Consider the following 12250-nt stretch of genomic DNA (forward strand, 5'->3'; position numbering starts at 1 on the left):
CGCCCCACCGCCCACCAAGGGGACATCTGGCAATGTCTGCAGACATTTTTGATTTCACAGCCGGTAGTGGGGTGGGGGAAGTTGCTACTAACATTTAGTGGGTAGAGGCCAGGGATGCCACTAAGCATCCTGTAATGCACAGGACAGCCCCCACAACACAAAATTTATCTGGCCCAAAATGTCAATAGGTTGAAAAGCCCTAAGGATAGACGAACACTGTCCAGAGCTTGAGGCCCTACTCTTCTTAAATTTCGAGATTTCCTATTTTCACCAAATGGGGGCATTTCTTTCATCCAAGGGGTGGTCCTGGGGCACAGGGTGAATTGGGCAAGGACTCTGCCCACTAGGAGTTGACAGTCTAGTTGGGGCCATTATAGTCCTGGATGGCCACTGCTATAATGAAGGGTGTCCCAGAGGCTGAGGGGCATGGAGACAGGAGCGATCTGCCCTTCAGGGACGAATTCCAGAAGGATTTGCTGGGGAGGAGCTTGAGCTGGGCTCTGAAGGACGAGGTGTAGAACCAGGTGGAAGGGAAAGGTGTCATGGTGGAGGCAGGGCCTGGACAACGCATGGGGGTGTCAGGGTGGCTCAGGTAGGACTTACAGGAGCTTCCGGCTGAGGCTCTCCAAGTGCTTTACAAGGTCATGCCTGTTCTACTGGGGTCCCTGGGTGGTGCAAACAGTTTATACGCACTGCTGCTAACCAAAGGCTTGGAGGTTTGAATTCACACTGAAGTACCTTGGAAGAAAGGCCTAGCGATCCATTTCCAAAAATTCAGCCGTTGAAAACCCTGTGGAGCACAGTTTATTCTGATGCACGTGGGGTCACCATGAGTTGGAATTGACTTGAGGGCCACTGGTTTTTGGCCTATTCCATTTCCCCAGTGAAGGTTCCCTGGAGCATGGGCTAGCTCAGTCCCAGACCCACAGTCTCTGGAAACATTCCAACATAGATGACAGTTACAAAAAAAAAAAAAAGAAGCAACACGTTCTCCAAGAGTGAGGTGTGGGTGCCGTCCTTAATGCTCCGGGCCTTTGGGGCTCCCTCCTCCCTGGCCCCATTTCCTGCAGGGAAAGGCATGGTCTCGCTCAACGGTCACTGCGGGCCTGTGGCCTTCCTGGCTGTGGCCACCAGCATCCTGGCTCCTGACATCCTGCGGAGTGACCAGGAGGAGGCCGAGGGCTCGAGGGCCGAGGAGGACAAGCCAGATGGCCAGCCCCATGAGCCAGCGCCAGCGCCAGCACCCGAGAGCCATGTGGGCCGAGAGCTGACCCGCAAGAAGGGCATCCTGCTGCAGTACCGCCTGCGCTCCACCGCCCACCTGCCCGGCCCGCTGCTGTCCGTGCGGGAGCCGGGGCCCACCGATGGCGCGGCTCTGGAGCACAGCGAGGAGGACGGCTCCATCTACGAGATGGCTGACGACCCGGACATCTGGGTGCGCAGCCGGCCCTGTGCCCGTGATGCCCACCGCAAGGAGATCTGCTCCATGGCTATCATCTCTGGTGGGCAGGGCTACCGCAACTTTGGTGGTGGCGGGAGGCTGGCCCCGTGTGGGGACACAGACAGCACCCTCCTCATCTGGCAGGTGCCTTTGACGCTATAGCCACCCCCCTCCCCAGGGGGTACAGAGCAGGCCTGGCCGCAGCCAAGCCAGGCACTCAGCCTGCTGTCGGGGGCCTCTTCCAGCCATGGGTCCCTTCCAGGGAGTGAGGGGTGGAATCTCCTCCAGAGACCTGCACGGAGCCCAGCAGAGAGGCCTGGGTTCTCAAGCAACCACCTGGCAGAGCAGAGGAAAACCTCTTCTTTTTTTTAGAAAAAGCCAACTTCAAAGTGTTCTGGGCAGGGGTCTTGGGGTTTGGGAGAGGGAGGACAGCTCTGAAGGAAATGGCCTTCTTTTTAAAAGCAAAAAATGCAAAACTTCACAGCTGCCTGGCAAGCCCAGCCCCACTCTTCCCGGCCCGAGTTGGGTTCTGAGGTGCCAAGTGCCCTCCCGGCAGGGTGTACGTGTGAGTGGTTGAGCGTGTGTAGGCTGGCGTGTGAATATATATAAATACGTATATAAGGTGTATATTATATGTGTGTAAATAAAGTCTGTACATATCGGAGCTCTGGGAGATGCTGGAATAAAAGGCAAGAATAACGTCTGTACTTGGTTTGAGGTTTTTTGCAGTACAAGGGAACTTAGGGAAAGAGGCAGAGAGAGCAGCTGTCACTGCATAAGGGCTGTTCTGGAATGAGGAGCCACACTGCACTCCCAGCCGGAAGCACGGAGGCCAGGCACAAGGAAGAACCCTGCTTCAGGGGTAGGTTCTGGAACCGTGCTGTCCAACACGGTTGCCATTACCCACATGGGACTATTTAATTTTAAATGAATTAAAAATAAAATCAAATAAAAAGTTCAGCTCCTCAGTCGCATTCACATTTCACATGTGGCCTGAACAGCCCCACGGGGAGAATGGCAACCGTATTGGCAATGTAGGTAAACCATATCTACCACTGTAAACAGCTCTCTTCTTCCTGAGAAGGGTCTCTTGGGAGGTTCTGTTGTAAATGTGCTTTTTAAAGAAAAGGCGATCATCCCAACTCTGGAGTGGTACAGAGGCAGGAGGTTTGGTGTCTAACAGTGCAAACCAGAGAGGGAAGGGAAGTCTGTCCCCTTCTAGCTCAGTCCATCCCAGTATTTCTAGAGCTTCCTGCAGGGGAAACAAAACCACCAAACCAATGGGCAGCGGTCCCTCTGTCTTCCCTCCTGTCTACTTCTCTGTTGTCTGTCTGCATGTCTGTCTACCCACCACTCACCCCCCTACCTGTCCTCCACCTATCCATCTGTCCTTCCATGCACATTTAAGGAACACCATCACTGGGGATGCAGAGATAATTGAGGCAGAGCTCAGTGAAGAGCGGGTGGCCAGCCTGTCCACTTGAGGAAGACAGGGCAGTGATGATTCTTCCTTTGATACACGATGGGAAACTGAGGCCCAGAGAAGATGGGTCACATCCGGAATGGTGGAAGAGCCACCGTGGCAAAGACGTTTCACCTGGGTCCTAACTGCCTGACAGGCTCTCCCCCAAGGGAGAATTCATTCACTCATTCATTCATTTCGCGGTCCCCTTGAGCTCCTGCTCCATGCCAGGCACCGCGTTAGTTGCTGGGGCCCTGGAATAGACGAGATAGCGGCCCTCCCAGCCCCACAGGCAGCACACAGTCTAGATGGGAGGGTGGGTGTGAATGCCAGTGGATGGGGGCTCAGGAGAGGCCTAGGGTGCTGCAGAGGAGAGAGGCCTTGGTTGGGGGAAACAGCCTGGGCAAATGTGCAGGGTGTATGGAGGTTGGCTTGTTCCCAGAGGACACGGGGTCCAGTGAGGGTCCCTGGGGCTTTGGAGTGGGGGGAGCTGAATCTGGCAGAACCGTGGCCCCGGAAAGAGTCAGCCGGCCTGCCTCCCACACTGACCACCCACGTTCCATTCCAGATGTGACCCATCTTCTCCGGGCCTCAGTTTCCCATTTTGTATCAAGAATTGTCACTGCCCTGTTCACCTCAAGGGGCAGAAGAATCTTTCCTAAGAACAAGTGGGATGAAGTGCAATGTTTAATTTCTATTACTCAGATTAACTATTGAAGGCTGTGTGTTGGTGGGAAGCCTAATGGGCACATTCATCCTGTTAACCAAATTCTGGTCAAGACATTCCCTGGGACAGTGAGAGGTGAGAAGCAAAGGCTGCCTGGGACAAGGAGTGAGCCTGGGCTCTAGGATCCAGCCAGCCTGGGCTCAAAGTCCAGCTCCTCCAAACACCTACTGCGTGGCTTCCAGCATATGCCGTCACCGCTGGGCCTCAGTTTTCTCATCTCTCAAATGGGGGAGATACCCCTTGCAGAGTGAGGTGTTGGTAACTCAGTGGTAGAATTCTCACCTTCCATGTGGGAGACCTGGGTTCAGTTCCTCGCCAGTGCACCTCACGTGCAGCCACCACCTGCCTGTCACTGCAGGCTTGTGTGTTGCCATGATGCTGAACAGGTTTCAGCGAAGCTTCCAGACTGAGACGGACTAGGAAGAAAGGTCTGGTGATCTGCTCCCAAAAAGCAGCCACTGAAAACCCTTTGGATCACAATAGTCTGATGGGAATGGTGCAGGACCGGGCAGTGTTTCATTCCATTGTTCGTAGGGTGGCCGTAAGTTGGGGGCTGACTTGACAGCGGTTAACAACAACAACATGTTACAGAATTGCTGAGGACGAGCGGAGCCCACGGAAAGCACCTGCAATGGTCCTCGGCACTTTGTGCGGCTTCCCTTGGTACCTTGTGACGATTACTTATGTCACTGTAGCCTGCCTTGTTCCAAATGATTTGCAGAAGTCTCCCCTTTGTGCAGGTGTTGCCTTTGAGAGCCCTGCAGGCCTGTTGGATCCTAGCTCTACAGATTGCTTAGGGGAAGGGGACCTGGAGATCTAATGGCACCAGTGAAATCCCGTCACTGAGAAAATGACTCTGCTACTATAGTGAAATTATCATATCAGTCAACAGCTCATCTCCTGCATCTGTTACAACAGAGAGAGAGAGAGGATTGGGGTGTTGGAAATGGCCCCTGAGATGCAGAGGACGTGCCTTGAATATGAGAGGAGGCCCGCTTTAGATATTGATAGGAGTAATAATAACCCCAGGCACTTGTGTGTGTTAGCACATTTCATCCTCACAGTCGTGCTCTGAGTAGCTGCCTGTTTGCCTCGTTTTGCAAGCGAGGGGTCCCAGTCCCCAAGAAGTTAAGGAGCTTGCCCAGGAAGTATCAGGGCCTGAAGGACTTAGGGCTGTCTGATGCCTAAGCCAGTCTTAACCATTAGACTACACTGCCCTTAAGTGCAAAACTTTGGAGCCAAACAAACCTGAGTATCAACAGACCTGAGTGTGCTTTCCCTGCTTACTAGCTGTGTGATCTTATGCAAGTGCCTTAACCTCTCTGTGTCTCAGAGATGGGATAATCACCCCTGCCACGGGGGCTATTAGAAGTACCTGAGTGCATTCATTTTGTATTTATTGAAAGTCTACTATGTGCTAGGGCCTGGTTTCAGTGGGCACTGCGTAGACAGTGATGAACAAGACAAATATCCGCACCCCTACCCTCCATTCTAATGGAGACATTGGAACAGAAGATATAAGTAAAATATGTCAGATGGAGTATGTGCTCTGGGGAACAAAAATGCAGAGAAGGGGGACAGAAAGTGCTGCTGAGGGGTCTTGTGGGTTTGAGTAGAGTAGCCTGGGACGCCTTTCTGAGGAGGTAGCATTTGAGCAAAGGCCTGAAGAAGAGGATGAAGTGAGCCAAGCAGAACGTTCCAGGGAAGTGCAAAGTGCCAAGGCAGGTGTGTGGCTGGAGCAGTGGGCAGGAGAGAGGGACAGACTAGGAGATGAGGTCATGAGTCACATGGTCAGATCACTAAAGGGCTTGCCTTTCACTCAGTGACATGGGAAGTCAGTGGAGGGTTTTGGACAGAAGAGTGACACCATACAGCGTATGTTTTAAAACAATTTTCTGTGCTAAATTGAGAACAACCTCTGGGGGCAAGTGGGAGTTTGGGGGCCAATGCGGAGGCTGCTGCAATAATACAGGCTCGAGATAGATGCTGGTGGCTTGGAGCAGAACCATTGGTGTGGAGGTGCTGAGAGTGGTTAGATTCTGGAAATTCTCTCATGGTAGAGCCCAGTGGATTTGCTGATGAATTGGAGGAGAGAAAGAGGGCAATGGTCAGGTATGACTCTGAGGAGTTAGCCTGAGCAGCTGGAAGGATGGGGCTGCCATTGACTGATGCAGGGTGACCATGGAAGGGGCAGGTTTTGAGAGAAGAATGGAAATTGGTTAGAGGCATGCCATGTTTCAGTTGCTATTGAAATTCCAAGCAGAGACCTGGAGAGATGTATAAACAGTCACAGTTGACTATAAGTTTAGAGCTTGTCTTAGGGTTCTCTAGAGACACAGAACCAGTGATATATAGAAATATAAATACGAATATGAATACATATACATATATATGTGTATATATGTTGTTCTTAGGTGCTGTCAAGTCAGTTCTGGTTCCAACTCATAGTGACCCTATGTACAACAGAATGAAACACTGCCAAGTCCTGGGCCATCCTCATGCTATCGTTGCTATGTTTGAGCCCGTTGTTGCAGCCACTGTGTCAAGTAATCTTGTTGAGAGTCTTCCTCTCTTTCGATGACCCTCTGCTTTACTAAGCACGATGCCCTACTCCAGAGACTGGTCCATCCTGATAATATGTCCAAAGCATGTGAGATGAAGTCACTTCCAAGGAGCATTCTGGCTGTACTTCTTCCAAGACAGACTTGTTTGTTCTTCTGGCAGTACATAGTATGTATTCTATATTCTTCGCCAACACCATAATTCAAAGGTATCAATTCCTTTTTCAGTCTTTCTCATTCATTGTCCAGCTTTTGCATGCATATGAGGTGACCGAAAATATCATGGCTTGGGTCTGGCACACCTTAGTCCTCAAAGTGACATCTTAGCTTTTTATCACTTTCAAGAGGTCTTTGCAGTAGATTTGCCAATGCAATACGTTGTTTGATTTCTTGACTACTGCTTCCACGGGCATAGACTGTGGATCTAAGTAAAATAAAACCCTCGACAACTTCAATATTTTCTCCATTTATCATGACATTGATTATATGTCTACTTGTAAGGATTTTTGTTTTCTTTATGTTGAGGTGTAATCCATACTGAAGGCTGTGGTCTTTGATCTTTGTTAGTAAGTGCTTCACACCCTCCTTATTTTCAGCAAGAAAGGTCGAGTCATCTGCATATTGTGGGTTGTTAACAAGCCTTCTTCCAGTCCCAATGTTGAGTTCTTTATATAGTCCAGTTTCTCAGATTATTTTCTCAACATACAGATTGAATAAGTACAGCGAAAAGATACATCTGTGACACACACCTTTCCTGACCTTCAACCATGCAGCACCCCCTTGTTGTGTTTAAGTGACTGCCTCTTGGTCTATGTACAGCCTCCACATGAGCACAATTAAATGTTCTGGAATTCCCATTCTTCATAACGTTATCCATAATTTGTTATGATCCACACAGTTGAATGCCTTTGCACAGTCAATAAAACACAGGTAAACATCTTTCTGGTATTCTCTGCCTTCAGCCAAGATCCATCTAACATCAGCAGTGATATCCCTCATTCCACATCCTCTCCTGAATCTGGCCTGAATTTCTGGCGGTTCCCTGTCGAAGTACTGCTGCAACTGCTTTTGAATGATCTTCAGCAAAGTTTTACTTGTGTGTCATATTAATGATATTCTTCGATAATTTCCACATTCGGTTGAATCACCTCTCTTTGGAATGGGCACGAATATGGATTTCTTTCAGTCGGTTGGCCAGGTAGCTGTCTTCCAAATCTCTTGCAAAGACGAGTGAACACCTTGAGTGCCTTATAACCTGAGGGGCTCAACTTCTGGCACTATATCGGACAATGTTCCACTGCTATTCATAAGGTTTTCATTGGCCAGTTTTTTCCAGAAGTAGACCACCAGGTCAACCTTCCTTGCCTGTCTTAGCTTGAAAGCTCCACTGAAACCTGCCCGCCAAGCATGACCCTGCTGGTATTTGGAATACTGGTGGCAAACTTCTAGTATCACAGCAACATGCAAGCCGCCATAGTTCGACAGATGCTTGGTGGAGAACACACCCTAAGGAAACTCACTTTTCAACCGATTGATTGATTACATTAGGTTAGATTGCGTTATGGAAGGTGATTACATTACATTGTATTGTATTACAGTATGAAACAACAACTAGACTAACGTTTGGCCAAACCACTGGGAACCATATCCTAACCAAGCTGACAAAATTCACCATCACAGAGCTCGAGGGAGAGATCCAGGCTAGGAACCTAAAGCCATGGACCTGGGTGAGATCCCCAAGGGCAGGATAGATGGAGAACATGTAAAAAGGTGAGCACAGGGGAGGCCAGTGTTTGGAGGTCTGGCAGATGAGGAGGAAGTGCAAAGGAGCCTGAGAAGGCATGGCCAACGATGAAGGAAGAAAGCTAAGTGCAGAGAGCATGTCAAATGCTGTGTCCAATGTTGCAGAGAGTGAGATGAGGCCTGAGAACTGACCTTGGACTTAGCCTCATGGAGGCCACTGGTGACCTTGACAGGAGGAATTCTGGTGAGTGGTGAGGGCCAAAGACTATGGGAGTGGGCTTAAGGGGGAATAGGTGGAGGAGAATTGGCCCATCTGGTGGAAGAGCCTCTAGGCAGCCAGAGGAGAGGTTAAGGCAGGAGTGGGCTGTGATCCAAGGGGTACCTGTAGCTGGAGTGGAGGGAGGGAGTAGGGGACATCACAGATATGAGAGAGTGGGGGCCCAATTCAGGGGCCTGAGTTTGTTAGTAGTCTCTGTGTCTTGGTCCCCTTGCCTGAGAGTGACAACTGCTTTTTCTTCACTCCAGAGAGGTGAGCAGCAACTTTAAACAAGCCCAGGTCATCAGGGGGCCAGGTAAGAGCCCAGGTGATTTTACAGTTGGAATTCTGTGTGGTTGCCCCACCCCCACCTGTGAGTAACCCAGCTGGTCACCCCCTCCTGTTGCTGGGTGGTTACCAATGGGTTCTGTTACCATCTCTGTGCTCAGGCCAGGGGAGCCCAAGACCCCCACTCTCCTCCTCAGAGGAGGTGGGTCCGTGGGTACCTTCATCCTAGACCACACACTCCAAGGGTGGGGGCAAGGATGAAGCCATCCAGTTTTGCGTCCAGGCAGCCCTCACTCTTGGAACTTTCCAGAAGGAGGAAATTTGGCGGTCACAGCGGCGGAGTACAGAGACAACTTAGTTTGGTCTGGAGACCCTGTGACAGAAAACTTTCTCTTAATCAAAGGTGACACAGTTCTAGAGTTTAAACTGCTTCTTTGGGACCAAGTCTGTTTGGGGTAAATGAACAGTCTTTTAGGGCTTAGCCCTTTCCCTTTCCCCGCCTGCCATCTGCTAACAGGACATGGTGGTGGTAGGGGACATGTGGTGTCCGTAGTGGCCATGTCTGTATGTACTGCTCTGGCCTCTTGCTGATGTCCAGCATGGGCGGTATGACCCTCATTGTCCCTGGACTTTCTGCCACCACGTTCTGACAGGTCCTTGGGTGTAGGCTGGGTATCACTGACACTGCCATGGACCTCACCCCACCTTTGGTCTTGGGGCCTCTCACACTCTGGTCCCTCCCCTGGGTCTGGCAGTACCCTGCACCTGGGACAATCACCAGCCTGGAGCATCTGAGACCTGCCTGCCCTGACCCTGCCTTTGCCCTGCCTTCCCTCCACTCTCCCTCCTTGTGGGCACACTGGGCATGCAGACCCCACCCATGTACTCTTGGGCTCTCTTTTAACCTATTTGTCTCTCTCCTGGGCTTGTGGGGTGTGGGGTGCGATGCAGTTTCCCTTCTCAGGAGCCCTGGCAGTGTCCAACTTCCGTCTTGTCCCCTCTTGTCCTTTCTGTTTCTGACTTGCTGCTTAAAATGTAGCTCCTTTCTGGGGAGAGCTGCCTCCCATCCCGCAGGAGTCTTTGCTCGGGCACCCTAGCTTCTCTCTTGCTTCGTAAAGGGAAGTGTTGTGGTTTGGGTTCCCCCAGGAACAGATGCTCAGACAAGGATTTTGACTCAGTTTATCAGGGCGTGAGCTAGGGAAACACTGAGAGGGCACGAGAGGCGGGAGAGGGAAGGAGCTGGGTGCAGGGTGTGAGGCGGTTGATTTTACGTGCCCACTTGGCTAGGCTATGGTGCCCACGGTTTAATCAAACACTAGATGTTGCTGCGAAGGTATTTTGTGGATGTGAATAGTGTTTACAATCAGTTACTTTAAGTAAGTGAGATTATCCTCCCTAAGATGGTGGGCCTCATCCAATCAGTTGAAGGCCAAAGGAAAAAAACAAAAACAAAACCATGTTGTCGAGTCAATTCCAACTCATAGTAACCCTGTAGGACAGGGTAGAACTTCCCCGTAGAGCTTTCAAAGAGCGCCTTGTGGATCTGGAACTACCGATCATGTGGTTAGCAGCTGTAGCTCTTCGCCACTACACCACCAGGGTTTCCAGTTGAAGTCCGTAAGAGGAAAATCTAAGGTTTTTAGGAGGAGACATTCTGCCTCAAGACTGTAACACAGAAAACCTGCCTGAGTCTCCAGGCTGTCAGTCTGAACTACAGATTTTGAATTCAAGACTGCAACCAACTCCGTGTCTACCCTGCTGGCCTGTGCTATAGATGGCAGGCTTGCCAGCCCCCATGATCACAGGTGCCAATTCCATAAAATCTCTTCTGTCTCTCCTATCTACCTATCATCCATCCATCCCATCCACCCACCCACCCATATGTACGTCCTATTGGTTGTTTCTCTGGAGAACCCTGACTGATACAGGGTGTGTTGTTGAGCAGGTCACCACTGTGGGCAGGTGTGGTTCAGCCACACGGGGGAGCTCTGGGAGAGGGTGTAGAGCATACCTTCAAGTGGTCCCAGCTGTGGGTGAGGGACCTGGGGCATTTACCCCCCAACTCCCCCCCATCATGTCCCTGGCAAGGGCTGCTCCCAGAGGCAGTGACTCCCTGGCACTTGCTCATTTTGTCGGCAATGAGGGTCTCGGGTGGAGACTCCCAGCTTCTGGCAGGAGGACTCCTGTGCCATGTACTGCCATAGGGGGTGCCAGGCAACTTGGGTGTGGCTTTTAGAACTGTAAAATCCCTTTTCTTTCCCAATGAAGCCAGGCTTTCAAGTGGATAGTCTTGCTATGGACACAAAAATGTCTAATTTGGAACTTGAAGCTGAGCAAGGGCACCTTTGTTCCAGGTTGTATCCACCCCCACCTGTAACACGCATACACACACAATGCACTGAATGGTATTTGTCCAATGGAGTGAGGGTTGTGGGAAGGTTAGCTCGTCAACATTTACAGGGGATGAAAATAGACCTCAAGTTTATATCTCAAATAAACTGTCCCACTACGCGACTAACCACCTTCACTGTGCCAGACATTAGGCTATAGTCACAGGAATATAAGACCATCACTGTCCTCATGAAATGTATAGTCCGTCAGGGATGACGCTGGAGCTAACAGTGTTGGGTGGTTATATAAGGACAGGGCCTGAGCTTCTGCCCTCAGACTAAAGGCTTTAGCCCTTACAGAGCTCCCAGTCTGATGGAGGAATCATAGCCCCTATCTCATAGTTTGATGGAGAAGCCACTACTCTGATAGGAGAGACATGGCTGTGACCCCTGGGAGCCCCAAATCTGATGGAGGAGACACAGGCCAACTCCCAGAGACCTGCCAGTTTGATGGGGAAGAAAAAGCTTCTGCCCTGACAGAGACTGTAGTCTGACTGGGGAGATATATCCCTGTCCTCAGAGAACTCTCCAGCCTGATGGTGGAGATCCCCTGGGCTGAAGTGGGAGATAAATCCCTTGCCTTTGGTGAGCTCCCAGTCTGAGGGGGGAGACAGGACCCTCAACCGTGAAAGAGACCTAATAATAAGACACACGTCGGAAACTTTTTAATAATGCAGTCCTAATTACAATGCCGTAGAAATCCTCCAAACTCCCCACTTATGCTTTCCTGGGGAAATGGCAAGTAGCAAGAATGTGTAAATTGAGGAAAATTAATATAATTACCTGAGCTATTTCTCATCATCCTTTCATATCAACAGTAACCACAAAGCCTCCCTCGGTGAGAAGTGTGGTCATTACGGGCTCTTCCTGAGGCAGACAGCCGCTGTTCCTCAGTAGGAACAAGTTCTCACAGGGGTCTCGTACCTCAGTCCCGGAGGCCCCCTGACAGCATGGGTTGCGGCACGTGGTGGAGAGAGCGCTGGGCCAGGAGTTGAAGACCTGGGTTCGAGTCCTGACTCTGCCACCAGTTTTCTGTGTGATCCACATGTAGCAAGTCTCCCCACCTCTCTGAGCTCAAGTCCCACCCATTAGTCCACATGTGCTGAGATCTCGTTTGGTCCTGGGCACTGTGTTAAGCGCATTGTAACTTTAATTTTTAAATTTTTAAAATTTATTTATTGTTGTTGAGAATATACACAGCAAAACAGGTACAATTCAGTGACACTGATTACATTCTTTGAGTTGAGCAACCATTCTCACCCTCCTTTTCTGACTCGTTCTTCTCCCATTAACATAAACTCACTGTCCCCCAAGGCTCCTCTCTAAGCTTTTGAGTTGCTGTTGTCAGTTCGATCCCATATAGATAGTTCTTAAAAAAGCAT

At 50.3% G+C, this 12250-nt stretch overlaps 1 protein-coding gene across 9 annotated transcripts in view; it reads left to right on the plus strand.

The window, feature by feature from the left end:
- ARHGEF10L (Rho guanine nucleotide exchange factor 10 like) overlaps positions 1–12250 on the plus strand; it is a 158774-nt gene that overhangs the window by 132477 nt on the left and 14047 nt on the right. For 7 of the 9 annotated variants that reach the window (XM_064281365.1, XM_023552016.2, XM_064281366.1 and 4 more), the window contains one exon: positions 1071–1888. The exons of the other annotated variants lie outside the window; for them this stretch is intronic. In XM_064281365.1, coding sequence (XP_064137435.1) covers positions 1071–1603 — 533 coding nt within the window. In that variant the 3' untranslated portion in view covers positions 1604–1888. Of the gene's footprint in view, positions 1–1070; positions 1889–12250 lie in introns of those variants that run through there. 9 annotated transcript variants of the gene reach the window in all.

This window comes from Loxodonta africana, chromosome 3, assembly GCF_030014295.1.
Source record: "Loxodonta africana isolate mLoxAfr1 chromosome 3, mLoxAfr1.hap2, whole genome shotgun sequence".
Lineage (NCBI taxonomy): Eukaryota > Metazoa > Chordata > Mammalia > Proboscidea > Elephantidae > Loxodonta > Loxodonta africana.